General features: G+C 53.5%; 2 protein-coding genes across 2 annotated transcripts in view; one reads left to right on the top strand and one right to left on the bottom strand.

The window, feature by feature from the left end:
* LOC111942164 (uncharacterized) overlaps positions 1-27895 on the top strand; it is a 360854-nt gene that overhangs the window by 2884 nt on the left and 330075 nt on the right. Inside the window, 2 exon segments of the mRNA XM_086873093.1 lie at positions 12590-13265; positions 21898-22619. Coding sequence (XP_086729219.1) covers positions 12590-13265; positions 21898-22619 — 1398 coding nt within the window.
* LOC147646691 (uncharacterized) lies at positions 3850-11872 on the bottom strand. The gene is made up of 11 exons (XM_086873108.1): positions 10734-11872; positions 10240-10277; positions 9329-9833; positions 9058-9121; positions 8684-8732; positions 7564-7673; positions 6681-6798; positions 6189-6288; positions 5575-5771; positions 4534-4671; positions 3850-4081 (listed from the first exon to the last, which is right to left on the bottom strand). Exons 1-11 carry the CDS (start codon positions 11260-11262, stop codon positions 3989-3991), a joined length of 1941 nt encoding a protein of 646 aa, XP_086729234.1. The 5' UTR covers positions 11263-11872; the 3' UTR covers positions 3850-3988.

Here is a 27895-nt window from a genome sequence, read left to right as displayed (position 1 = left end):
CACTCCTCCTTCTTCTTCATCCCGCCTCCTTCTCCTCTCCAGCCCTTCTCCCGCTACTTCCTCTGCCCTCCTCCTCCTCCTCCATCTCTTCTGCTCCCCTGAGCCCAGCGCCCAGCCTTGGATCCCCATTTTTCCAATTCCTTCACATCCCACAGGAGGAGCCGGGGCAGGCCGGGCTGGGGCAGCGCTGGGCTCTTGGCATGGTCCAGGTACCACCCATGTGCCCCCTCCCCAAATTTCCCTGGTGGCTTCAGGGGTCCCAGTGCTCTTTAGGGTTTGCTGGGTGGCCATGCTGGAGTTTGGTGTCTCCCAAGGAGTCCCCAGAACAGGGTGACAGATCGGGGGGACACACGGGGGTCCTGATCCATCCTGGGGCAGCATCTGTCCCTGACAGGGTACCCCCATGGGGTCTCCCAAGTCCCTCCCCACTGTCCCCCATAAACGGGACAGGGGCGAACTGGGAAGCTTTACTGGGAACACTGGGAGCAGCCGGGCAAGGGCAGAGTGACAGCAGGGCTGGGGGGGCACACGACCTCTCCAAAATCAGCCCAGGGATGGAGCGGGGGGTGCTGGCTGGGCCTGAAGCCATGGGGAGGGGCTGCGGCTGCCAGCGGCTCAGGAGCTCTGTGGGCAGAGAAAAGGGGGTGACACTGGGCTGGGGGCCCTGGGGGAGCACACACGTTCCGGGAGAGGGAGGATATGACCCCCAGGACCCCCCCTCACCTTCTTGTGCAGGCAGAAGCTGAGCCCCAGTGCCAGGAAGACGAAGCCCAACATGGAGCCCTCGATCCATATCAGCATCTTCCTGTGGGCAGTGTACAGCAGCATCTCTGGGAAGTCTGCAGGGGTCAGGATCCCCCCTAAAACCTCTCACAGACACCCCAAGCCCTTCCAAGCACCTTTCCACTCTCACCCACCCTACCAGGACCTCTGAAACCTCCTCCCAGTCCCTTCCCAGCCTCCCCAGGATCCACCAAAGCCCCTCCTGTCCCTATCAAGATCCCACAGCCCCCTCCCAATTTCCCCCCACTGCCCCTGGACCTCCAAACCCTCTCCCAGTTCCTTCCCAGCCCCACCAGGACTCATCAGGAACCCTCTCAGTCTCTTCCCAGCACAATGAACCACATCCCAATCTCTGCTTTCCAATCTTCAGTCTCCATCCAGCCCCTCCAGGCTCACTCAAATCCCTCCCAGTTACACCCAGCACCCCCAAACTCCCTCCCAGTTTCCACCAGGACCCCCAGAACCCCATCCCACCCTCCCCAATAACCTTTGATCCCCTTCTCAGCCATTCTTGGCCCACAAACCCCTCTCCCAGTTTAAATCAGTCTATCTCAAACTCCCTCCCAGTTACTCCCAGTGTCGCTCTATTGGGAACGGTGAGAAGAACAACACAGACTCTCTTGTGAGTTGAACAGGAGAGCTCTTAAGGTTTATTACCTCAGATCTTTTTTTATAGACCGATACATGAAAGTATAGAAAGTTAAAACTCTTATTGGTCAGTGAACTAACACATCACCATCATTGGTCAGTGGGGTACACCACCCCTCGACCTTCTCTTGCAAGCACCTGCAGGGCTGTTCTCTATCTCTGAGGATTGTTTTAATTCCTCCCCATGATTTCCCCGGCCACTTTCTCAGGCGGGACTGAGAAAGTTATGCAGCCTGCTATTCTACAGGCACTGTGCTCCCTACTTTTGCTCATAGTTAACATCCACACTCCCAGCACACCCCAATCCCCCTCCCAGCCCCCCCAGTGCCTCCCCCGCTGCCCCCGGCGCTGTGGGGGCCGGGCCGTGCCCCAGTGCCGGCTCAGGGGGTGCTCCAGGCTGCCGTGCTCCACCTGGCAGCTGGAGCTGAGCCCGCATTGCCGGGGGAGTTTCCAGCAGCACCAGGAGCTGCTGGCTCCAGCTCAAGGGCACCAGCAAGATGGACACGCTGGAGGGCACTGGGAGAGAGTGGAGACACACTGGGATCAGCTGGGTGTGAAATGGTGCCAAGGCCGGTCAGCTCTTCCTCAGCTCCACGCCAGGAGTGGAACACACCTCTGGAGCAGGATGACCCGAGGTGTGGCTTAGAGCAATGCTCTACAGCACTTAACAGCTGTCAGACACAGTGTGGAGGCAAGAATGGGGGGAAGGTCTTTTATATTGGGGTTCAGGGAAAGGCTTAGTCTCCCAAGGATCCAGGGACAAAAGACACAGAACACAAGTGTACAGCAATTTATATATGGGGAGGGCCCAGGGGTGGATACAAAACTTCAACCAGTGAGGGATAACCTGGGGAGGGGAATAGGACACATGGACCAATGGGGTGCTGTGGATTAGGGGATTTCCAAAGGGGACGTCCAAGCAGGGGGTTGGCATAAGGCAGGATTGACAGGGAACATTTGGGAACAAGGGGCAGGGTGGACAAGATTGATAGGGAAGGTGCTGGAAAAAGGGGTTGGGATACAATGATGGGCAGGGCAGGGGAGGAGATAACTTTGGGTTAAACCAACAAAGCAGGGGGGTAACAGCCTGGCTCGGCTGCAGGGGGGTCCTAGGGTGTGAGGATGGAGGGTTTGGGAGGGTTCCAGCCCTGGATACATGGGTGCACGGGGGTCCTGCTGCAGCGGAATGGGAGTTCAGGGGGATCCCTTCCTCTGTTGTGGGGTTCAAGGGGTCCCAGTGCCTGAAAATGGAGGTTCAGGGGGGTCCTGGTGTCCAGAAATGGGGGTTCTGGGAGGTTTCCATTCCCGAGAATGGGGGTTCAGGGGATTCCAGGTTCCAGATAAGGGGGTGCAGGGGTTTTTGGGGCCGGGGAAGGGGGTCCCAGGGGGTCCTGGTGCCCCGAAATGAACGTTCAAGGGGGTCTCTGTGCCCAGGAAGGAGGGTTCACCCAGAAATGGAAGCGCAGGGGTTCCCCATTCCCAGTGTAATAAATGGAATTGATTCGTGCTAACTAAATTGTAACTGTTATTAAAGTTATTATTAGAAACTATCAAGAATCAGTGTTATAAAGCAGATGTACCCCTTTGCAGATGTTACATGTCAAAATTAAAGTACAGGATGTAGTTTAGAAAATAAATGGTCAGTAAAACCAGAAAAAGGAGGAAACTTATGGGAAACATTAATGAATATGTATAAGCATACAGTATATAAGTTTAGCTTGAAGTGCTTTGTTTCATATGTGAGGTGAGGCGAGAAGACCCCCCCACACCCCGGTCGATTTTGATTATGCCTTAAGCATTTGTAACCACAGGCCAATTATATTCACACATATATATATATATATATATATAAAATATGTATCTGATTATATCTACTAAATTGTATCTCTTTTTTACTAAATTGTATTCTTTTATTATTTTGTATCCAATTTATTAAGCTATGTTATCAATTAATTAAATTTGATTGTTTGGAAATTTGAAAGTCATTTATAACACTACTATATCAAAAGCAGTTAAAAGTGATTACAAACTGTGCTATATCAAAATCGTTGTGATTATAATAATTTGGAAAAGCCAACACATAATAGCGAAGGTCAAAAACAACATAGTTCTTTATCACAAACACAGGGCAGGTTTTTCCCTTGCATGGAGCACTTGCGCCTTCCCCGGGCCCCTTCTGCCCTCCCGCAGAACCAGAGGCATTTTCCAGCGCACACAGTTTGTAAGCAAGAGCCGGCTGCAGCCCAGAAGGCTCCAAGCGCCTCCTTCCAGGCTGACTCTGCAGATGCCGAGGCTGCTCTGGGCTCTGCCAGGCTCTGCTGGGGCTCAGCTCTGGGCGAGGCTGGGCCCGCTCTCCCCTCGCAGTGCTCCGGGCAGCTGAGTCACAGCGGGAGAAGGACAGGACACCTCAAGGGACTGGAGGTTTAACAGAGATTTTATTCAAATAACTGCCATAACAAACAGGCTGTCCTAACCTACTCTAACTAACTAACAGTGTTAACTAACATTACTAACTACTTGTCCTAACTACTATAACGAAAAGTTGGCCTCCTGTGCTTCATCTCCTCCTGCGCTGCTCCCTCAGTTGCTTTGCTGCAGTGATCAGAGGGGTCAGGCTGGAGAGAGGCTTGGCTGATGACAAAAATGGGTGCTGCCCAAGGGATAAAAAAGAAAGAAATGAACTGTTACTTTCCAGACTCAAGTTCCTCACAGGCTCTGTTGCAACGGGACAAAGGGGAATGGTTTGAAAGTCAAGAGAGGGAAGCAGGCTCAGATTAGATGTAAAGAAGAATTGCTGTAGCAGGAGAGTGGGGAAACACTGAGAGAGGGAGCCCAGAGATGTGGGAGGTGGCTCCTCCCTGGAAACATCCAGGCTCAGGTCAGGCAGGGCTCTGAGCCACCTGATGTGCTTGAAGATGTCCCCGCTCGTGGCGGGGCACCAGCTCCAGATGAGCTCGACAGGAGCCTGCCAAGCCAAAGCAGGCGAGGATTCTGCTGGCTTTGCGTGTGAAAAGCAGCGGGACTGGAGATGATGGGAGGGGGGCCCCACAAGAAAAGCCCTCCCTGGCGCTGCCGTTTCCCCCGCAGCCGCTTGGCATTCACCTGCAGCAGCTCCTGGGCAGAGAAGCGCCGCTCCTCGTCCGGCTCCAGGCTGCACTCGAGGAAGTCCCGCAGCAGAGCCGACAGGCGCCTGGGCTCCTGCAGCTGCGGGCTCCCGTTCTGCCGGATCAGAGCGCGGGCCTGCAGGAAAAGCAAACACAGCGCTCTGACAGCTTCCTCCACACCCACAGGTGCTCACATCCAGCCCGCTTTCTCTGCCCCAGCTCCCCGGGCACTTTCCTCCCTGGCACAGATGCTGCTGCTCACAGCTCATTCTTCTGGGCCAGCCAAAAAACCCAAACCCTGGTGCAGCCACAGCCATTGCAACATCCAAATGATCTTGCCTTCAGAGCCGACTGCATTGGCTGACTTTGTCAGCAGGAACCTCCATCAGAAATAGCCCATTTTGCTTCTCCAAATACAGACGCCAGCTTTACAGGCCATTTTCAAGAGTTAGTGTGGTCTGCCTGTGTTATTTCAAGGGATTCTTACATCAAATGCATCTCTGCAGTGCCACTGACCCTCAAGTAAAAGCATTCCTGTTGCCCCATGCCAGAAACTGCCAGGCAAGGAACAGCAGGTTTGTGTGGCTGAAAGCTCAGGCCTGGTGACACAGAGAAAGTAAAAGGAAGGAAAGAAATATGTTAGAGTGTGGGGATGTTAAACAATCATCTTCATGTTTTAGACAAGTTTCCCAGTGAGAAGAGCCAGGGGGAGTTCATCTCACAAAACCTCTTTTAGAAACTCCTCCAGAAATCTTGTTGGGTTTGGGTGTGGGTGTTGTCGCTGGTTTGGGGTTTTGTACAAGACAACATTAGAGCTGATGCACTTGCTTCATGTATTTGGGTCATCCTCACAAGAGCTGCAACAACTTAAATGCCAAAGCAAATTGTTGCTGGAGGCTGCAGAATATTTGTCTGTGTTCAGGCTCAGGTGCTGTGGGAATTCCCTTCGCGAGGTGCAGAAACCTCCAGCTGCTCCTCCCAGTGCAGGGTCACCCTGTGCTCACAGGCCTCTGCAAAGCCTGGAGAATTTGCCTCTTACCATGGCCCCCGTTTGCTGGAAGTAAGGAGGTTCTCCTTCCACCATCTCGATGGTCACAATGCCAAAGGACCAGATGTCCACCTTGGGGCCGTAAGGAGAACTGGTCACAACTTCTGGGGCCATCCAGTGAGCAGTGCCCACCATGGAGCTGCACTGGTCCTGCTCAGGGCTGAGCTGAGCGCAGAGGCCAAAATCAGCTGAGGACAGAAACAAGCACTGTCAAAGGCAGCTGCAAGGAGGAAACCAAGCACAAAGATTCCCCACTCTCAGTCTGGGAATGCAGTGCTGAATCCAGCTGGAAATGTCCTCAGGGCTGTAGCAAGGAAAGATGGAACTGGACCCTGAAAGAAGCCCTCAGCTTTCATGCTTGGCTTTACTGATTTCCTTTGAAGCTTTAGATTGCAACTCCTGCCCCTCTGGGAGGGCCATACCCAGAGCAAAGGCACTCCTGACAGCCTGCTCCTCTCCTGAGCTCTCTGCACGGGGCAGCCGCTCTCAGCTGGCAGCAGGGGCCGGGCAGTGCCACCAGCAGCACTTGTGGGGCTCTGGCCCTCACTGGGAAGCAGCCCCACAGCCGCACCCCGGGAGCGCCGTGCCTGGCCAGGAACACCCACCCAGCTTGACAGAGCCGTCCATTCCCAGAAGGATGTTGGAGCTCTTCAGATCTCTGTGGATCACCCGGATGGAATGGAGGAAATCCAGGCCCTGCAGACACTGAGAGACAACAAGAAACACGAGGGAAAAAATCAGAGGCCGGAATATATCACACAAGAAAGGACAGTTTAGAATTCTGCCAGCAGCAACTTTGCTGTGACAGCCCAGCAGTGCAGTGCAGACAAGCTCCAGGCAAAAGGTTCAAGGCAAAGCTGAGAACAGGAAATCGGATCCAAAAAAGACAGAGAGTACCACAACAGCAGGAAAGAAGACAAGAACAGAGTAGAAATGCAGTGATATTTGCAGGCCATTCACTTCAGAGGCTCTTTCCTCTCCAGCTCATAAAAACAACACAGAAACAAAGGCCTGAGCATGGAGCCACTCTGCTCTCACAGCCTCTTTGGAAGGACCACGGTGTCCCAGCCATGGGAAGCACAAGCAGGATCCCTCACCTCCTGACTGACAGCTGCCATCTCTCCTTCAGCCATGCGTGTCTGTCTGACAACGTCCTGCAAAGTTCCTCCATCCATGTATTCCATCACCAGCCAGAGATCTCCATCAACAAGGAAGCTGGAAGAGGAGAACAATGGCACAGAGATGAATGTGCATTGCTCAATTCCCCCAGGGAAAAGCCCAGAGTGGAGTTTTGTTCCCAGGTCACTTGTCAATGAGGACAGAATCAGATGGAGAGACATTCCTGCCAGGCTGCACAGGCCTTGGAATCTGCACAGTCTAAAGGAGAAGGAGGCACCCGGGAGAAAGGAGAGGCCTTAGATGGCAAGCAGGTGAAAAATGCACTTTAGCAACAGCCCAGCTCAATGTGGAACCACAACACTTGTCCCCAGCTGCTTCAGCATCTGAACTCATCAGTTCCACCATTCCCTCCGGAACAAGGCAACACAACTTCCAGAGTTATCCAGGGGAGGAGGCCGTGCAGCACTTGGGGCAAAAGCAGTCAAATGCTTGGAAAACCTTGCACAAAGTCCCTTCAGAAATAGGCAAGGCCATTGAAAAATGGGCAAATGAGGCATTTCTGGAAACAGGAACCTGGTCTTCCTGTCACCTGCAGCAATGGGACAGGGCTCGGAAGAAGAAGCCAAGGAAAATAATTTCTACCAGGGTTTATCAGCACTTGCTGTAAAACACAGCAAATGGGGTCAACTTGAAGAAAAAGCCAAAGCAAAGCAACAAAAGCACATGGAAGGAGTGAAGTGCCAGGCTGTTGTTCTGGGAAGATATGGCCGGGTCAGGCATTTTCAGAACAGGCTACAGACTGGGGATGCCAGGAAAGATGAACGCAGGGCCCGTGTATGGGAAAAGACCTGAAGCACTCACCTGTCCAGAGAGTTGACAATGTTGGGGTTCTTCTTGTCCTTCAGGACCACGACCTCATTCACAGCTCGTCCCCTGTTGTGCCCTCTGAGACTCATTTTCTTGATGGCCACCTGAAGGGACATTGCAGACCTTTAACTGGAGCAGTCTGTGGCAGGAGGCCACGGCAAACACGGAGCGAGTCTTTTTGGAGCGAGCGAGCCGGGCTGTGCCAAACTGCCTTGGGATGGGACACCAGAGCTCAGCAAGTGCCATTCCCACAGCCCATTGCTCTGCTCGCTGGGGCTGTTACAGGACTCATGGCCAGAGACATTTGGCTCTGTAAGCTCTGCAGAAATGCTCCCTCAGCTGTCAGCCTCAAAGCTCTAACAACATTCTCTGCACCTACAGTCTTCTCAAATGGCCTCAACACTCTTAGGATTATTATTCCAACACATTTTGCAAGCAGGAGGTAATTCTGTTTCTGTGCACACAGAGCAAAACAGCCGGGAACCCTTTAGCAATTCTATGGCATTTGGCCATGATTTCAAATGTCCCTGCTCTGTTTGGGATAGCACAACAAAGCAAACGTGCACATCCATTGCTCAGATAATCCCTGTCCCAGCTGCCACTGACACCAGACCCAAACACAGCTGCAGGGTTTAGGAGAGAGCTTTGCTCTGCACATCCATCTTCTCATTTCTCTCCCTGTCTCTGTGGGGACAGCTGCAGTAGGACTAAAACCCCAAACTGAGCCCAAGCAGGATCTCTCCTTAATTAGGCCTTGAGGTATCCTGATGAAACTCAGGATGATAAAACTGCTAAACAGTGTTCCTGTCTGAGGCTGGGATGAAGGTAAATTGGGCCTCAGTCTCCAGCAGCTGATGCATTCACACTTTTAGACATGAAGACCAGGCCAGTGTGTCCTGCTCTGACAGACACCGCTGCCCTCCTTGCCTTCCTTTGGGCACTTGAGAAGGACCAAGTCTGTCCCAGCTTTGCTCTGCAGGCTGACCCTGCTCTGCCTTCAGAGGAGCAGCCTGTGCAGGAAAGCTCTGCTGGGCCCCACAGCTCCAGCCACAGCTCCCAGCAGAGGGGAAAGCCCTCGAGAGATGCCAGACGTGCCGGGCGTGTTGACACTGACCTCTCCTCCCGTGGCCCTGTCGAGTCCTTTGGAAACGGTTCCAAAAGCCCTGGAGACAAAACAGCAGAGAAGAAAGAAGCAGCGCTTTAGGCCCTGGCAGTGAAAGGCAGCCCAGACAGGAGATCTCTGCTGCCTGCAGCGTTCACAAAACACCCGAGTGCATCCACCCTTCAAACAACAGCACAGCAGCCACCAGCCCTCTGCCATGCAAGGTGCCTTCTGACCACAGTTATCAATTCTGATCAGCACTGAGAGGCAGCAGCATTGTACCCCAGTGTCTGAAGGGGTTTGGAGCTCTCCTGACTTCTCACTGCATCCCGCACCAGCAAAATACCTGGGCCCTGCTTGTGCAGAAGTAACTGCCTTGCACTTACCCTTGGCCAATCTGCTCCAGTTCCAGGTATTTCTCGGCAGGCTCCCCCACGCTCACGGTGTTCCCTGAAAGAAACCAGGGGGAAGATGCTCCCTCTCAGATGAGAGCCAGAATGCAGCCCCACTCCCTGGGGCCGGGAGCCCCTTGCTCTCAGCTGGGAAGGACAATAAATGACCCTGTGCCATTCAGCTGCAGAGCAACCCTGGGTGCAGCTGATGCTGAGACACACACACAGCACCCTGCTCTGGCACACAGGAACAGAGCAGACGTACTCAGCTGCATCAGGCTCCACTCCCCGCTCCCCTCTGGCTGCAGGGCTGTGCTGCTGTCAGAATGTTCAGCCCAGGATCCTGCAGCACAGGGAGCTTCGGTGTCCTCTTCAGGAGCAGAGGGAGGTTCCTCATCCTCTTCCCAAAGCACTGCAGGTTCCTCATCCTCTTCCCAAAATGCTGCTGGTTCACCCTCCTCTTCCCAAGCCACAGGACGTTCTCTGTCCTCATTCCACACCGGCAGATTGCCGTTATCCTCGTCACACGCCATGGGAGCTTGGCCATGTTCATCCCACACCAGGGGACATCCACCATCCTCGTCCCCCACCGGGAGATGTCCACTGTCCTTGTCCCACACCGCGGGAGCCTCGCCGTTGTATTCCCAAACCGCGGGGTGTTCGCCCTCGTCTCCCAGAACAGCGGGAAGTTCACTGCTCTCTTCCTCCTCTTTGGCCTCCTCTTTGCAAGCAGAGGGAGCCAGAGGAGGTGCTGATGCTGCTTTGGTGCCCTGTGGACAGACGGGAGCGTGAGGGACGGGAAGTTCTATCTCAGTTATCACCTTCTTTATCCTCAGCTACACATCCAGCTGCACTAAGCAGAAATAGGGTTCAGAGCTGTTCAAACTAACAATGGGCTAAAGCCCACATTGCCACTTATTGTTGGGAATTCCATATTCCAGCATGGCTAAAGCCAGCAAGCAATCTTCTGCCTGCAAAACCAGTCCTGCAGCTCTTCAAAAGCTCTTCAGCAGAAACAGAGAAAACTGCCAGGGATCTCTTTGCTGCTGCTGCTGCTGCTGCAAAGACACTGACAGGAACTTTCCTTCAGCCTCCCAGGCTGGCACTCGGCTGCCACACGCCGAGCTCACAACTTGCTGCACAATTCTGAACACCAAAGCTTCCTTTGCCACTCACCGAAGGAGGAGCTGCTGGGGATCCACGCGTGAGGTGCCCTGCAACGGGAGAGGGAACGTGAACCAGATGTTGTTAGGAAAAAACTGCCTGTGGTGGGAAATGAGCAAGGCAAGCCCGAGAGAGCATTTTGCTTTCACAGCATCCCTCCAGGAGCCACAGGCCCTTCACACAGCAAGCAAGAGAGCAGCACAAAATACTGGGCTGTGTCAGCTCTTGGCTGGAGCAGCAAACGGAGGGAGTTCCAGGCTCCGCTGCCACAGACTCCCTGCTTGAGGGAACAGAACCCCCCCAGGCCTCATTGCAAATGCTGTGCACGCCCCGCTGGCTGCAGACACCCCCTTTTTCAGCTGCAGCTTCTGGCAGGAGCTCTCCCAAACCAACCCTGTCCTCATGGCAATTTGGTTACAGAGTCAACTCTGTTCCAGTGGAAGAACAGAAAGCACACAGCAAGCCCGAAGCCACAGAGGCTGCACCGAGGGAAAACCTCAACTTACGTGCCAAGTGGGTTAAAAAATACCCCGAATAAGCCACAGAGAACAGAGTGCCAACTGCAGCAACCACTTGCTGCATCATTTTGGCTGCGCTGCACACGTCTGCAGACTGTACCCCTGCAAGCACAGAAGGACACCCGTCAGGGGCTGGGCTGGCTGCTGAGAATGCCTCGGGCAGGAGGATCCTCTGGCAACGAGCAGGCGCCCAGAGCCGCTCTGGACACTGAGGCCTCCGTGTCCCACAGCAACGGGAACACCACGGGGACGTGGCAACGCTCCTGTGACACCACAGCAGCCGCTCACGCAAAAACCGCCTGGAAGCTTCTCCTGTGTCACAAAGGAGCACAAAGAATCCTCCCAGGGCACGGCCTATTGCCCAAAGGATCCAAGAGGAACTCTGAAAATGCAGCAAACAAGGACACCCCATAGCCCAGTCTGAGCACTGAGGAGGAACGAGGACAGCACCAAACCAGAGCAAACACAACCTGTAGTCACTGATACTGCTGAATAAAACCAGCAAGGCTTGTTCCATCTGGAATCTTTGTTCTAGTTCTAAAAACAAGCAAGGTTCTCCACTGTAAATATACAGAAGGCAGGAACTGGGGAGGAGGTGGGATTAGGAAGGAGGAGGAGCAGGAGGAGGGAGAAAGGAAAAGGAGGAGCAGGAACAGGAATAGAAGGAGAAGCTGGAGGTTCCAGTGCCCCCTGTGTCCGCAGCACCCCCGGCCACGGGCCCATCACCCCCACCTCCTCCTGCAGGTGAGCAGGGAGGGGGAGCTGGTCCCAAATCTGTCAGGGGGATCCCTGAGAGGGTCCTTTTATTAGGGTGTGTTTGGAACTTGCAGATTGCGGAATTGAGCCCCAAATATTGTCTGGCGTCCCTGGGAGGTTTTTATCCTCTGTGTGTGTAGGTTTGGATCTTGCAGGACCCCAAAGCTGAGCCCCTTGGGGGATCTTTGGGGTCCACGTGGCCATTGCCCAGTATTGGCTGGGGGAGGACATTGGTCCTGGGGACCCCTGGGAGCGCAGAGGAGAGGAACCCCTGGGACCCCCAGAGTGGGGAGAGCAGAGAGGGGCGATCCCAGAGCTGGGGGACCCTGGCAGCTTGGAGAGGTGGGAGCCTGGAGAGGAGAGACTCCTGGGATTCCTGGGATCTCAAAGCAGAGATCAGGGGAGAAGGGAGCCCATGGACCCCCAAAAGCCCCTGGATCATCGCTAAGGAGGACCCCAGAGGAGGGGGAACCCCTGGAGCCCTTGGACCCCCATCATCCCAGGGAACTGAAACTTCTGGGAGACCAAATAGGAAAGACAAGAGATGGGGAAATCCTGGGAGACTTTTTTTGAGGCTGAATATTGATATTTTGGAGATTATCATGGACACAAGACTCCTGCTGAGCTCTAGACATGGACTTGGGCAGGAAGAGCCTCTACTCCAAGGCACTCCCACTTTGTTTACCCCCAAATCAGGATTTGTCATTCCCAAGCCATGGCCAGATGGAGGAAGAGGAGGAAAAGCCCCAGAGATCCTGCATGAGGAGGGGCTGCAATCCCAGCCCAGGGAGCTGCAAGGAGGAAAGATCCCCCCAGTGCCAGGAAGGCATCTGGAGATCCTGCCGGAGCTCAGAGCTGGGGGAGAGAGCTCATGGCAGGGAGAAGCCCCACAAATGCTTGGAATGTGGGAAGAGCTTCAGCTGGAGCTTCAAGCTGAGGGAACACCAGAGGATCCATCCTGGGGAATGGCTCTGGGAGTGTGGGGAGTGTGGGAAGGGCTTCAAGAATAGCTCCCATCTGATCTGGCACCAGGTGATTCACACTGGGGAGAGCCCCTAGGAGTGTGGGGAGTGTGGGAAGAGGTTCAGGAAGATCTCTGTCCTGATTAACCACTGTAGGATCCACACAGGGGAAAAGCCTGGAAAGTGCTTGGAATGTGGGAAGAGCTTCAGTCGCAGCTCCCACCTGATCTGGCACCAGAACATCCACACAGGAGAATGCCCCAGCGAGTGTGGGGAATGTGGGGAGAGCTTCATTGAGATGTCCAATCTGATTTGTCACCAGAAGATCCACACAGGGGAAAAGCCCTACACATGTGGGGAGTGTGGAAAGGGCTTCAGCTGGAGCTGCAACCTCGGAGCACACCAGTGCATCCTGAGTGTGGGAAGAGATTTCCAAGGAGCTCAGGTCTCATCAAACATCAGTGGATTCACACAGAGGAGAGGCCCTTCCGCTGCCCTGACTGTGGGAAGGGCTTCACAAAACTGCACCCTCATCAGGCACCGGCACATCCACACTGGGGAGAGGCCCTACGAGTGTCCCCAGTGTGGGAAGAGCTTCTCACAGAGCTCAACCTTGACCAAACAGATCTTCCTGACTCCCCGTGGGCACCTGGGTAAACACAAAGGCAGGAATATCCATCAGAACACAGACCAACAATGGGAATTGCAGATTGACTGCCCCTGGAGATTCACTGGGATGCAGAGATACACCCAAAGCCCCTGGAGAAGCCCATGCCAGAGCAGGGGAATGCCTGAGATGAGGCTGTGACCCCAGGGGACACCTGTGGACAGAGGGGTCCCTGCTGGAGCCGCCTGTCCTGGAAGGTCTGACCCCGTGGCAGAATGACCCACGCTGCAGCACTGTGAGGGGGCTGCTCCCATGGAATGGACTCAGGTTGGAGAAGTTCCTGGAGACTTCTCTGGTGGGAGAGATCCCAGAGTGCAGCAGGGGAATGACTCCTGTCCCTGAGCAGCAGGAAAAGCCCCGGGAGATGAACTGACCATGCCTCCATTCCCTGTATCCCTGCACTGCCAGGTTAGGATGCAGAGCTGGAAGGAGGGAGGGGTGGAAGGAAGGTGCTTTTAAGGGTCTTCTTATTCTCCTGCTCTGAGCTTATTGGCAATAAATTCAAGTCAAATCTCCTGTTTTATCCATGACTTCATTTGATGAGGAAATGCTCCCGGGTCCTTAACTCATGAACCCTTGGTTAAATTTTCTCTCCCTGTGTGGCTGTGGAGGGCAGTGAGAGAGCAGCTGTGGTGGGTGCCTGGACTCGGGCCAGCATCACCCCACAGCAGTGGGACATGTCCTTGTGTGGCCCTGTGCTATGGTGCTACAGGTGCTGTTGCTTTTGTCTCCCTTATGATTTTATCTTTTGCGTTAAATGCTCGTGAAGTGCCCCCGGTGACCCTCGTATTCCCTCGGCTCTGGTATCCCCGTCCCTTCCCCTGCTCCCCGTCCCACGTTCCATCCCGGCTGGCGGAGCCTTGGAGCTGCCGTGGGGGCCGTGGGGCTGCCCCGGGGGCTGCGCCCCGAGCCGGGGCCCCTTCCCAGTGCTCCCAGTGTGCCGCTCCAGCCTGGAGCAGCCAGCGAGGGCTTCAGCTGGGACGGCAGAGAGGCGCTGCTGGGGGGTCCCGGTTCACTTCGCTTTGGTTTTGGTAATTTTGGGAGTTTAGTGCAAGAAATCTCTCCTCTCCTCCACTCAGCCAAAGGGGCGGGGGGGGGGTTCCCTTATTTGGGGGAAATCAAAGCGATGCACTGATGCTCCTAATTAGATGTGCATGAGGCTCCAGGGCTTCCCGCTGAGCCGGAGGCACCCAGCAGCCAGGGCTGGGCAAGGCGGGCCGGGAGGTGCGGAGAACTTTGCGTTGGGAGCTCAATGGCGGCTCGGGCCGGGCCCGTTCCAGGGCTGTTCCTCATCCCCGCCTTTCCCCTCACGCAGCCCGGGGCGGGTCCTGAGAGCGCGGGGCGGGGCTGTGCCGTGTGCAGAGCCCGCCGCTGGCAGCGATTGGCTGCTGCTGCCGTCACTCGTGGTTTTGGCGCGCGCTGATTGGGCAGAGGGGGGACAAGCCCGGCCCCGCTGGCGCCCCGAGGGCGGCCGTGGGGCAGGAGAGCCGCCATTGCCGGAGCGTCTGTGCGGGCCCGGCAGCGGCGGCAGCAGCGGCAGCAGCGGCCGGAGCCCGGTGAGGCGGCGGCGGAGCTCGGAGGCGGCCCCGGCCATCGCAGGTGGGAGCCGCGCTCGGTTCTGCGGGGGCTCGGGGCTCGCTGCGGGCCCGGGAGGGGGCGGCAGGGGGCTGTGGCGGGTGGCTTGTGCCGTGGCCGGCCCGTGTTGGCCCTGGGCTGAGGGCGCTGCGGGAGCGGCTGCCCGCGGTCTCCTTGCCGCTGGGGCCTCGGCAGGAGGCGGTGGCGGAGCAGCGCTGGCTCGTCCCGCTTCGTGTCGGGAGGCCGGAGGTGGCTGCGCTGTGCCCGGGGCCGGGCGGGAAAATTCCCGGCGCCAGAGGTTTGTGTGGCCCAAGGAGCCAGAGGAGTGGTGTGCAAGTGACTTTATTGCTGCCCAAAGGGAGAGGCCATGGGGCATTTGCCGTGCGCTCTCTCCAGTTGTTGGAGGACGCGGCCTCGTTTTTGTCCTGATTTTCCCGGCCGCATGTCCCTGTCCCTTTGCCCAACACTGGCCGAGGTGCTTGGAAGGTTCAGCCTTCCCGATCCGCCTGCTGCATGTCCTTTTTGTATAACACCCGATATTCCTGGCTCTGTGAAGTGTTTGATCTTCAGGAAGTTCAGGAATGTAGCGGGACTTGGTTTGAGCAGCAGTCCTTGTCAATTAGTAACATTTTCTGAAAATGATGGTTTCTCCCTTTGTTGCCTTATGTACAAGTCCCTGGCCCTATCTCCAAGCAGATTCACTCATTGCCTCTGTTTTTGCTTCCTGGAATCAGCCCAATTCCTCCTGCAGCCAGGAAGCCCCTGGGCCATTGTGCAGGCTTTGTCTCATCAGTGTTAATTTGCATTTCTAAAGCTCCTCTCCTGGCTGCCTGGAGCAAAGCTTCTCTTCCAGGGCAGACATCCCGTGACTCACACGTGGCCCCCCACAGATCTGCTATTTATTTTTTTTAAAACAATATTCTACTAATTGTTTATGTGTTAAAGCACCAACTTTAAAGCTCTTCTGGTTTTCAAAGTGCAGCTTAAAGGGGAACATCAAAAAACTCATACCATCATTTTTTAATGACTAAGAGTCAAGTACAAATATAAAACAAAAATGAGAAAGCAATCAAGTGTTTTCTTTTCATTCTCCTAGGACTAAAACTGATTCTCACACCACTGGCCCAAACAGAACCGACAATATAGAAGTAAAATTATTACAAAAAATTACTCTAACGGTGTAATCCTTTCACTGAAACTGAGAAAAGCAAAAACTATTCAACAATGTCTTTAGAAAAATAAGGCATTACTTGATTCTGGCCAGAATGTGCAACAGGAATAATTTCATGCACACTTAGGCTGGGTGTGCAGAGAAAATCATTCCATGACACACGAGTTTGACTAGATTTTTCTAAATTTATACACTCTGACACCATAGAAAACCCTTGCTTTATTGTTCATTGGTTTGAAGGTGTGGAGTTGTTAGGATTTGGTTTCCTGTTGCAGCCGGATTTCTGTGCCTGTGATGGGAATTAGGTGGGCACTCCTGGATTTTCTGCTCAGCCTTTTCCAGACCAGGTGTCTCCAGTTGTGCCTGGGGCAGTGTCTGGGGTAAGATGTTGGTTGATGTTTGCTGCTGGGTGTTGATGTTTTGTTGATGGTCGTTATCTTGGGGGGAATCTTTTGGGCTATTCCCAGTCTGTGGAGATGTTAATTTCATCTCTGCTAAGTGGTGGAAAAGAAACATTAAAATTCCTTTCCCCAAGGCAAAGGCAAACCAAGTCCCTTTAGAGAAATAAGATTTGAAGCCATTTTCAAGTTGGTCTATTTTGCCAGCAGCTAATCTCAGGCAGGGCAGAGTGTGAGTGTAATTGAGAGGCAGAGTGGAATTGTCCCGGTGCCTTCCCCAGCAGCTGTGGCGAGGGCAGGCACAGAAAGGCCTGAAGGTGCAAGAGTGAGAGCAAGGATTGTCCCGCAGTGGCTGGAGATGGCAAAGGAGGGTGGCCAGGCCGAGGATTTGAGCAGAGGATCTGTGGGCAGGCGCAGGGGCTTCCCCCGCTGGGGAGCCCTGGCTGCTGCTGCGTTGCCTTCAGTGCAGGCTCAGGGGTGGCCTGTTTAATATTCCCTTGCAATTCAGATTTCTGAGTCTGGAAGAGCCATGGCTGGGGCATCAATCTTTTTTTTTTTTCATTTTGTTGAGTTATGTACTCTTTCTTATGTCCACTCCATAACATTGAGACGATCTGGGAGGAAAAAATTCGCGCAATGTTCTGGGTGGAAAAGAGAATCCTCAATCCAGCTCCTGTGAATCCTGTTAATCCTAAGAATTGCTGCACCTCCATTTTAGTCCTGGGTAACATTATTTCTGAGATTCCCTGAACCCTCTCAGGGTCAGTACAAGACAAACCTTCAATCAAAAATTGTCCCAAATATGTAATCATTTTCTCAATCATTTGCCCTTTCTTTTTTTTCAGATACTCAAAGCTGCTTTTTAGCCTGAAAATGAAGCCATTTCACAGAGGCTTCCTCTACCTCCTCTCCTTGTCCTCCTGACTGGATCAAGTCTTCCACATCCTGCATTAAGCCAGTCCCTGGGGGTGAGGTCAATTCCTTTGATATTTCCTGCAAGGCTTGCCCCAATCAGGCCGGTGCTTCCGTGCATCCCTGCAGAAGGACCGTCCATGTCTTGAGCATTTTCCCTTCTACCTCTTGTGTCCAGCCCAAGGCAGAATTGTGTTTGCATCCTCTGGAAGTGGGCAGATCCCCAGAAAGCATCTTTTGCATCAAGTTGTGAATGGCAGCAGTGTGAGGAGGGCACCTGGTTCAGGCTGGTGTAAGGATCTGAGAGTGTGGAGTGCCTCGGTTTCATCATCTCATTTCTTCTTCTTGGGTCCTGCAGCATTCTGTGGATTCCATTGGATTTCTTGTTTGGCAGGATAGGAGCATTCTAGGGAGCCATCCCTGGCTCCCCAAGCCGTGCCTTGAGCAGGACTCCCAGACAGGCTGTGAGCCCTTCCTTCCCTCCCTTGGAACAGGGGATTGCTTTTGGACACCTCTTGTCCTGGTTGCTTCAGGGAAATTTGGAGAGGCTCCATATCTAATTTTGCCAATTTCCCTGGGGCTGCCCACACTTGTGGGTTCACTTCAGCCATGGCTCTGCCAGACATTTGACACAGAGGTACAACAGAACCAGCCTCTGTATCACCTTTTGCAACATTAATTTGCATTCCAAATTTAGCCATCAAATCCCTTCCCAGTAAATTATAATCACAATTGTGAGTAAATAAAAGGTTCTGCATTTCAAACCTATCCCCCACATCAGCTAATAGTGTTTGAATAAAACACACCCACTCATCTTTCCCACTTAGTGCCTTAATAATTAAAATATTCCCTAACACCTTTAGGTGTAAGATTCTGAGTGGATGGAGAGGCCCCTGTGTCCATCAGGAAAGGTCTCCTCTGGATCCAGAGCCACCCTGGATGTTCCCAAGGGCTGCAGTGTGGTGGGTCCCTGGTGGAATGGGAGCTGTGCCACCGCTAAGAATGCGTGTCCATCAAGGGCTGGACTTGCTGGTGCTGAGGGTGCTGCTGTCTGTGCTTGCAGTGTCCTTGTGCCCTGCAGCTGGAAGGCTGATTCCTTGCCAGGGGCTGTTTGGGTGGGCTGTGCCCTGGCCAGGAGGGCAATGCCTGTGCCAGGTGCTTGTGGCCGAGGGTGTCCCCTGGGTGCTGGGGCCCCCTTGGGCCCTGGGCTTGATCCCTCAGGGGCTGTAGGAACTGTGCCATGGCCTTTGCCTTCAGCTTGGCCTTTTGCTCATCCCTTGCTGCATTCAGCTGCTGAGCCTTTGTGAGCAAGTGCTGCAGGGGCTTCTTCTGTCGCTGCTGCAGCCCCCTCAGTGCCTGTGGGTGCTCATCCTGTGGCAGCTGCTGAGCTTTCTGCAAAATCCTTCCTTTCTCCAGGGACCCAGCAGGAAATGCTTAAAAGATCATGTGGATCCTTGCAGGTCTAATCGCCATTTGTGAGCTGTTCCTTCCTCGTGCTGGCTGTGCTGAGGCTCCCCTCCCCAGCCCGTATCCCAGAGCCGGTCCCTGTCCTGCCGCAGTGTCCAAAGGCGGCCCCCCCGGCGGGCAGGGCCGGCAGCTCCACGGGGCCGGGCAGCGGCCGGGGCGTCCCGCAGCCTCCTGGGGGCCGGGGGCCACTGCCGGCCCTGCCCGGGGGGTGCTGGGCTCAGGCAGCGCCCGGCGCTGAGCCCCGGCTGCCCCACAGCCCCGGCCCGGCCCCACAGCTCCCCACAGGCCCCCAGCCCGTGCTCCCGGTGCCGCAGCTCTGCGCCCGCTCCTGCCGCTCCCAGCTCAGAGAAACCCCCTGAAATCCTCACCTCCTTGTTTTCCTGTCCTCCAAAACTGGGATACAAAGGATCTGATGATAAGACCCTTCCGAAAAACATCCCAATCCTCAGTATTTTTCTCTTCCTCTTCTTTTCCATCATCCTTTTTCTTACCCCATGGATTCCTCCTGCTGCTTCTTGCCTTAAGCACATTCCTGCACACTCCCCTTCAGCCAATCCCTTCCCAGCACACCAACACCATCCATCCCCTGTTGTCTAAATCCCTTCTGGACTTCCCTTCTTGCCCCCCTGGGTGTCCATGTCCTTAATTCCCTCTGGGAGAATGTGCAAACGACCTCCACATGCTCCCAAGGGACCCTTGAGAGATATTTTGGGATCCTCATCCCTTTTGCTGGGACCCCATTGTGACTTTCCCTTTTGTCCCCTCCCTGGGTGCCCTGCCATGTTCACTCCCCGAAGATGCCACTGTAGTCACTGCTGAGATTTTCAGTGCTCTCTCCCTGCCGACTCTTGAGAGCCGCCCTGCTCCGTCACTCGTCTGTCTCCTGCTCACTCTCGGGTACCCAATCAATGCCCGGTGCCGCCGCCAGCCGAGGGAGCCGATCCCCCAAACTGGGTGAGGCCCCTTCAGCTGCACTCACTGCCCGCCGGCCCGGACGGTGGAAGGAATTGCGGAGGAGCCCCAGGGTGTGTGGAAAAATTGACATCCCCACAGGTTTCTGTCCACAAGGAAGACAGAGGAGTCCTGTAAAAGTAATTTCATTCAGAAAAAAAGGGAGAGGCCATGGGACATTTCCCATGGGGTCTCTCCAATTGTTGGAGGACACAGCCTCCTTTTCATCCTAATTTTCCCGGCCACATCTCCCTCTCCCTTTCCCCATTGGCTGAAGTCCTGGAGAGGTACAGACTTCCCAATGCACCTCCTACATACCCCCTTAATATGCACCCCACTTTTGTATAGCTAACGATATTGATGGCTGTGTTAAGTCTTTGTTGTTCTTCTGGAAGTTGATGAATTTAGCAGGACCTTGGCTGAGCAGCAGTCTGTGTCATCAATTAATAACATTTTGTGCAGCTGCTGGCTCCTCGTGTCACTTCCTTATGTCCACGTCCCTGGCCCTATGTGCAGTGAGGTTGAGGGGATCAGTTTGTAAAGAGGCTTTGTTGTTGTTCCTTTGCTGGGGTTGCCCCGTTTTGGGGCCATCCCCCCTGGAGCAGGGTGTCCCCCCTTGGTGCAGGCGCAGGGCTCAGGCAGGGCTGAGCCAATCAGAGCGCGCGGCGCTGATGACTCATCAGTGTCCAGGCAGAGCCGCAGCTGCCAGCGTTCCCCAGCTGGAGCCCAGCTGCGCCCCTCCCCCCCGGGCCTTGGCGCCCCCCTGGAGGGGAATTTGGGGAGGTGGGAGGGGGGAGCGCCAAGGCCGGGCCCCCCCGCGCTGTGGTGGCGGGAGCGGCTGCAGTGGGGAGCGAGTGCGGGCGGAAGCGGCCGAGAGCCCAGCGCTGCCCCAGGCCGAGCTGGCCCAGCTGCATCCGTGCCCCTGCGGTGGGATGCTGTGGGACTGGGGGGGAAGAGGGAGGCGGCAGTGGGTGCTGGGCCTGGGGGCAGGAGGAGAAGGGAAGGAGAAACAGGGTTGAGGAAAAAGACGGTCAAAATATATGTACCTGGGGTTGTGCAGAAGGAGGAGGAGGAGGAGTGTGAGGTCGAGTAGGGCCACAGGAGGAGGAGGAGGAGCAGGGAGAGGAAGCAGCACGAAGTTCATTCCTGTATCTGGAGCTCCCCCAGCCCCAGGTGCATTGCCTCCCCACATGCAGCGGGCGACCACAGTGGGCTATCCACAATTTTTATGGGGCAGAATCTTGGTGTTTCTGAGCCTTACTGTGGTAAACGTTGGTGCTTTAGTTTCTTGCAGGAGCTGAACCTTTCTATTGTGCAGGGGGTTTTGGCTGAATCTTGTTGTTTGGTTTGTTTGTGATCTGTGTTTTGTTGTTTGGGCTGAATCTTGTTGTTTTTGAGGTTCTTACAGACACAAGATGCCCAATGTCTTTCTGAGACGAACCTGGGCAAGGAGGCATGCAGGAGACACATCGGGGGTGGACGGTCTGAGACTCGGCAGAGACCTCTATAGTCGAGTTAGATGTTAGTTGTTTATTTCAGGGCGTGGGAGAGAGAGAGAGGGAGAGCCTGCCATGAGCCGACAGATAGAGCGCAAAGCAGGCTCGGAGAGAACAATACAAAAGGGGGTAAAATATGAATACATGAGTTCAAGACTTTAAGATTGCTAAGAAAGAGAATAACAGAACAGAAGTGAGAGAGCCAGGAAAAAGAGGATAAAGAAGAGCAGGAAAGAACAGGAAAAAGAGAGCAGCAAGAGTGTAGAAAGCATGAGGCAAGAAGGCTAAGAGAAACAAGAAAGCTAAGAGAGAGCCAAGAGAGAGTAGCAAGAGAGCCAAGAGTTAAGAGAGACTAAGAGAACAAAGAGAGCCAAGAGAGAGAACTCTCTTTTACAATTACTTATATAACCTATACATTGAATATTCTATTCCTTTACTGACCAATCTTTCTAAGTATCCTAATACAGTAACATTTGTGTTCAACCTATAGAAATCGCTGGTTTTGCATATTTTTAGTTATCTCAGGGTTCTTCAGACCTTTCCTTATAAGGCTGGGAAGAGGGGTCTCAGCTTGGTTTTACTGGGGGAAAGAACGTGTTCTGGCACACCAGCCTGGTTTCTTTGACTTATTCAAACCATGCTTTCATTTGTATTTCTTCCTTAGCCTTTTTGGCTAAAGAGACATATTTATAATTTCTTTCTAATTCTGCCTTCCCAACAGAGGCATCCCCAGCCCAAGGCACTCTCCTCTCTTTTTTTCCACCTAATCATGAATTTTCATTCCAAATTTCTACCAGATGGAAGAGGAGGAGGAAAAGCCCTGGAGATCCCGCACGAGGAGGGGCTGCAAACGCAGTCCAGGGAGCTGCGAGGAGGAAAGATCCCCCCAGTGCCAGGAACACGGCCAGAGATCCAGCCGGAGCTCAGAGCTGGGGGAGAAGCCCCACAAGTGCTTGGAATGTGGGAAGGGCTTCAGAAAGAGCTCCCAGCTCATCCAGCACCAGAGGATCCACACTGGGGAAAAGCCCTATGAGTGTGGGAAATGTGGGAAGAGCTTCAGCCAGAGCTCCAACCTGAGGAAACACCAGAAGATTCACACTGGGGTAAAGCCCTATGAGTGTGGGAAATGTGGGAAGAGCTTCAGAGATATCTCTAATTTGATGACACACCAGGTGATCCACACAGGGGAACGGCCCTACACCTGCTCGGAATGTGGGAAGAATTTTGGTCAGAGCTCCAGTCTGTGGGCACACCGGCGCATCCACACTGGGGAGAGGCCCTACAAGTGTCCCCAGTGTGGGAAGAGGTTTCAGACCAGCTCTGATGTCCTCAAACATGAGCGGATTCACACAGACGAGAGGCCCTTCCGCTGCCCCGACTGCGGGAAGGGCTTCAACCGCAACGGCAACCTAACCATCCACCGGCGCATCCACAGTGGGGAGAGGCCCTACGAGTGTCCCCAGTGTGGGAAGAGCTTCTCACAGAGATCTAACTTGACCCAACACCAACGGAGGCACCAGTAAGGGAAGCCCTGCGAGTGCCCCGAGTGCGGGAAGAGCTTCGTGCGCTGCTCCAGCTCCATCCCCCATGGGAGGATGGGCGTTGGATGATCCCCAGTGACCCCCGTTGGGCAGAGCCCTGGTGATCCGTGGTCCTGGTGATCCATGTTGGGAAGACACCTGGCTGGGAGGCTCCACATCTTCCTGGCTCCCTGTGGACACCTGGATGAAAGCAGGGGAATGAAAATCCAATGGGATACAGAATGACAATGGGAATTGTTGACTTTCAATCCTCGAGAAGCTTTTGCCTCAGGAGCTGTGTGAGCAGAGAAAAGGGGGTGACACCGGGCTTGGGGGCTCTGAGGGGAGCACACTCACTCTGTTGGGGGGGGAGGACACGATCCCGGGGATCCCCCCTCACCTTCCTGCACAGGCAGAAGCCGAGCCCCAGTGCCAGGAAGACGAAGCCCAACACGGAGACTCCAATCCCCGTCAGCATCTTGCTGTGGGTGGCGTCTGACAGCATCCCTGGGGGGTCTGCAGAGGTCAGGACCCCCAAAACTTCTCAGAGACACCCCAAGCCCCTCCAAGGACCCTCCCAGTCTTTCCCAGCCCACCCAGGACCCTCTGAAACCTCCTTTGGAGTCACTAATTTTAAACAATTAGGTGCTGTAGAAAAATTGGAGATCGTAGATAGAGATAGGCCTTGCTGGAAGTATTTCGAGTTAATGATTGAGTGAGAAGCAGGATTTGAGATAATGAGTCTTGGACTTAGGTAAAAAATTACTTGTCATTGTATGTTTGTTCAGCTGTGCTTATAATGAGAAAAGAGAAAGTGATAAACGGGTTCAGGAAGATCACAGACCTTACATCTGGAAACCCATTTCAAAGTCACAAGGGAGGAAACTGGAGTTGCACCAAATGTCATTTGTAATGTCAACCATTGTTAAGGTAGAAAGGTGAGAGTGAGGAAGAGCGGTTTTCCTTCATCTCTTGATGACCCCTCCTCACCAAAATGACCCCCTCCTCAAATTAGGGAGCCAACCACACAGGCAGAATGACTTTTTAAACTCATTACCGTGCATTTTAATCCAAAGTGGGGAACAGAAAGTGTTAGCATTATGCATATGCATTAGTATTAATATGTATTAGTATTTTGGATATTCAAGACTTTTGTAAATAAATAGACACTGGAATCTTTTGTCAACCTGCAGTGCGTATTAAGGGGTGACTCCTGCCCTCGCCCAGTGCTGTGATTAAACATCCACTGCGTAACTTTAAACTGTTGGAGAGGTTTTTTGTCCATTAACAGATTGATGTTGATACTGGATCAATATTGCTATTTTGGTAAATCACTGCCAGTCTCTTCCCAGCCTCCCCAGGACCCAGCAGAGCCCCTCCTGTTCCTCTCAGGATCCCACAGCCCCCTCCCAATTTCTCCCCACTTCCCCTGGACCCCCAAACCCTACCCCGTCCCTTCCCAGCCCCACCAGGACTCATCAAGACTCCTCCCAGTCTCTGCCCAGCACAACCAACCTCATCCCAATCCCTGCTTTCCAATCCCCAATCTCCTTCCAGCCCCTCCAGGCTCACTCAAATCCCTCCCTGTGACACCCAGCACCCCCAAACTCCCTCCCAGTTTCCACCAGGACCCCCAGAACCCCATCCCACCCTCCCCAACATCCTTTAATCCCCTTCCCAGCCATCCTAAGCACCTCAATCCCTTCCCCAGTTTAAACCAGGCCATCTCAAACTCCCTCCCAGTTCCTCCCAGCACAGCCCAGTCCCCCTCTGGGCCCCCCCAGTGCCTCCCCCGCTGCCCCCGGCGCTGTGGGGGCCGGGCCGTGCCCCAGTGCCGGCTCAGGGGGTGCTCCAGGCTGCCGTGCTCCACCTGGCAGCTGGAGCTGAGCCCGCATTGCCGGGGGCGGTTTCCAGCAGCACCAGGAGCTGCTGGCTCCAGTCCCCGCTGGGGAGCACGGCAGTGGCCAGCACGTGGCCCGAGAGCTGCTGCTGGCCCTGGGAGCAGCTCAGCTGGATGTGGGCAGGGGAGAAATCCATCAGGGAGCAGAGCAGGCGGCCGGGGCCGGGCTGGGAGCTGGAGGGCACCAGCGAGATGGACACGCTGGGATGGGCACTGGGGATCAGCGGGGACAGACTGGCATGAGCTTGGGGGGTAACTGGGAGAGATGGGAGAGGAGTGGTGTGGCGTCGGGTGGGACCGGGAACAGGCTGTCAGGGACTGGGGTGGCGCTGAAAGAGATGAGAGTGGATACTGGGACACTGGATGAAGGCGCAGATGTCTGGGAGTGGAAGGAGGAATGAATCCGAAATGGACTGGGAATGGGCTAAAAGGAGTGGGAGAGACTCCCGGGCCTCTGGGCGGGACTGTGATGGCACTGGGTGGGACTGTGGTGGCACTGGACGGGACTGTGGTGGCACTGGGAGGGACTGTGGTGGCACTGGGCGGGACTGTGGTGGCACTGGGAGGGACTGTGGTGGCACTGGGCGGGACTGTGGTGGCACTGGGAGGGACTGTGGTGGCACTGGGAGGGACTGGGAATGAAGCGCGCGGCACTGGGCGGCCTAGTCCAGCGCGGGGCTCTCGGCTCTGTGGATCTGCCCGGCAACTGATGAGTCATCAGAGAGACGCGCTCTGATTGGCTGAGGGGCGGCAGATCCACGGAAAGGCGACATGGACAGGCGGGGTCACTGGGAGTGAATGGGATGGACTGGGAGAGGCTGGGATGGACTGGGAGAGACTGGGATGGACTGGGAGAGCCACGGGAGCCACTGGGAGGGACAAGGGGCCCCGGGGATGGGCACACGGAAGGCTGAGGGCTCTGGGGTGATTCCCAGGGAGGTCTGGAGGGACACGGCCGGGCCCCTCTCTGTGCCCCGCGAGCAGCGGCCCGGACAGAAAAGTTCAGGAGCGGGAGGAGGTGTTTCTCAAGATTGATTTTAATCCTCATTCTCCTGGTCTGATTTGCTCAGTCCTAAATTCAGTTCATTTCCCCGTGTCGGGCTGTTGTGGCCCTGATGGTGATCCCTGAGTGACCTCTCCCTGCCCTTGTCCCGACCCACGAGGATTTGGATTTGTTTCAGTTCAGTGGAATTCATGGTGATTTGGGAGGAGCTGGAGCAAAGCAGCTGGAAAGCACAGTGGGCGTGTGTCCTGGGTTGATTATGATGTTAAATTGTATCCCCATTCTTCCACCTAACCCAGACACAGGTTCTGTATTCTTAAAATTCCATCTGAGAGTAAAAGTGAGTGGAAAAGAAGCACCAAGTCTGTTATCAGACTGCACTTGCTCCCCCCGCATCGGGAGTTTTGACTACAGCACAGACAGACAACAAGACACAGATCGCCTTGGCTTTCCAGCTAGCTGGAGCAGAGAGGTCTTCCTGGACTGTTTTCTTTCCCTTTTTCTGAAACGAATCGAACCTGCTCTGGACTGGGGACTCGGGGAGCACCGGGAGCACCCCTGGACTACCGGGAGCCCAGCCTGGGCAGCGGCATTTTCCAGCGCCAGAGGGACTGATAACAGAGCCAACACCCCCAGGAAAGAGACCCTCTGAAGTTCCTCATCTCTGCTGAAGGGCGAGAGGTTTTGTAATTTGATATCGTTCATTTTTGTGCTGGGTAGTGCTGTGCCTGGGAAATAAACAGATTTTTTCCACTCCTCTCAGAGAAATCTCTTCCCAAACTGGATGGGGGTGGGAGAAAGGGGCCACGTGGGTTTGCTTCCCGGGGGGAGCCCCACTGGAGGTTTTGTCCCAAATTTGCCCTAAACCAGCACAATCACCCAAATTACACAAAAACATCACAAAATTTCAGAAACATCCCTCCAAATTCTAGAAAAAATGACAAAAAATGGCAGAAAACACCCACAAAATTTCCTAAATCTTCTAAAAACTCTACCAAATTCCAGAAATATCCCACAAAATCTCCACAATGTTCTGCACAATCTAAGAAAAACCTCTCAAAACTCTTCAAGACTCCTCAAAATCTCACAAAATTCCAGAAAAACCTCACAAAATTCCAGTAAAAAATCCACAAAATCCCCAAAATCTTCTCGTAAGCCCAACAAATTCAAGAAATATCCCACAAAAATCTCCACAAATTTCCACACAAAGAAAAATCCCACACAATTCTTACAGGCTCCTCAAAATCCCACAAAATTCCATACAATTCCACAACATTCCAAAAAAATCCCACCAAATTCCAGATACATTCCCTCAAAATTCCAGAAAAGTTCCTGAATCTTCTCATAAGCCCACCAAATTCCAGAAATATCCCACAAAATCTCCACAAGTTTCCACACAATCTAAGAAAAACCCCTCAAAATTCTTCAAGTCTCCTCAAAATAACACAAAATTCCAGAAATAGTCCACAAAATTCCAGAAAAAAACCATGAAATTACCTTAATCAAGACTCCTCAAAATCACCCAAATTACACAAAAACATCACAAAATTCCAGAAACATCCCTCAAAATTCCAGAAAAATCCCAAAAAATGGCAGAAAACACCCACAAAATTTCCTAAATCTTCTCAAAACCTTACGACATTCCAGAATCATCCCACATAATCTTTACAAATTTCCACAAAACCTTAGAAAAATCCCTCAAAATTCTTCAAGGCTCCTCAATATCCTACAAAATTCCTCAAAAACCCCACAACATTTAAAAAAATCCTAACAATTCTAGAAACAACCCACAAAATCTCTCAGGTCTCCTCAAAATCCCACAAAATTCCAGACAATTCCACAACATTCCAAAGAAATCCCACCAAATTCCAGAAACATCCCACAAAATTCCAGACAAAAATCCACAAAATTCCCTAAATCTTCTCATAAGCCCACCAAATTCCTGAAACATCCCACAAAATCTCCACAAATTTCCACACAATCTAAGAAAAATCCCACACAATTCTTCAAGGCTCCTCAAAATCCCACCAAATTCCAGAAAATTACCACAACATTCCAAAACAATCCCACCAAATTCCAGAAACACCTCACAAACTTACAAAAAAAAAAAAACCCACGAAGTCCCCAAAATCTTCTCATAAGCCCACCAACTTCCAGATACATCCCACACAATCTTTACAAATTTCCACTAAACCTAAGAAAGATCCCTCAAAGTTCTTCAAGTCTCCTCAATATCCCACAAAATTCCACAGAAACTCCACAACATTCAAAAAAAATCCTAAAAATTCCAGAAACATCCCACAAATTCCTTCAAGTCTCCTCAAAATCCCACAAAATTCCAGACAATTCCAAAACATTCCAAAGAAATCCTA

The sequence above is a fragment of the Cyanistes caeruleus genome, unplaced genomic scaffold (genome assembly GCF_971803275.1).
Source record: "Cyanistes caeruleus unplaced genomic scaffold, bCyaCae1.hap1.1 HAP1_SCAFFOLD_87, whole genome shotgun sequence".
Lineage (NCBI taxonomy): Eukaryota > Metazoa > Chordata > Aves > Passeriformes > Paridae > Cyanistes > Cyanistes caeruleus.
Note: the sequence above shows the minus strand (reverse complement) of the source record. Positions and strands in the feature narration are given on the sequence as shown.

Excerpts from the sequence above, each read along its gene's own strand:
- LOC147646691 (XM_086873108.1), bottom strand. The coding sequence starts at position 11,262 with ATGGAACAAGCCTTGCTGGTTTTATTCAGCAGTATCAGTGACTACAGG. Across the intron at positions 10,278-10,733 it reads TTTTTTAACCCACTTGGCAC|GGCACCTCACGCGTGGATCC; the intron begins GTAAGTTGAGGT and ends CTCCCGTTGCAG. Across the intron at positions 9,122-9,328 it reads GTGGAGCCTGATGCAGCTGA|GGAACACCGTGAGCGTGGGG; the intron begins GTACGTCTGCTC and ends GGTTTCTTTCAG.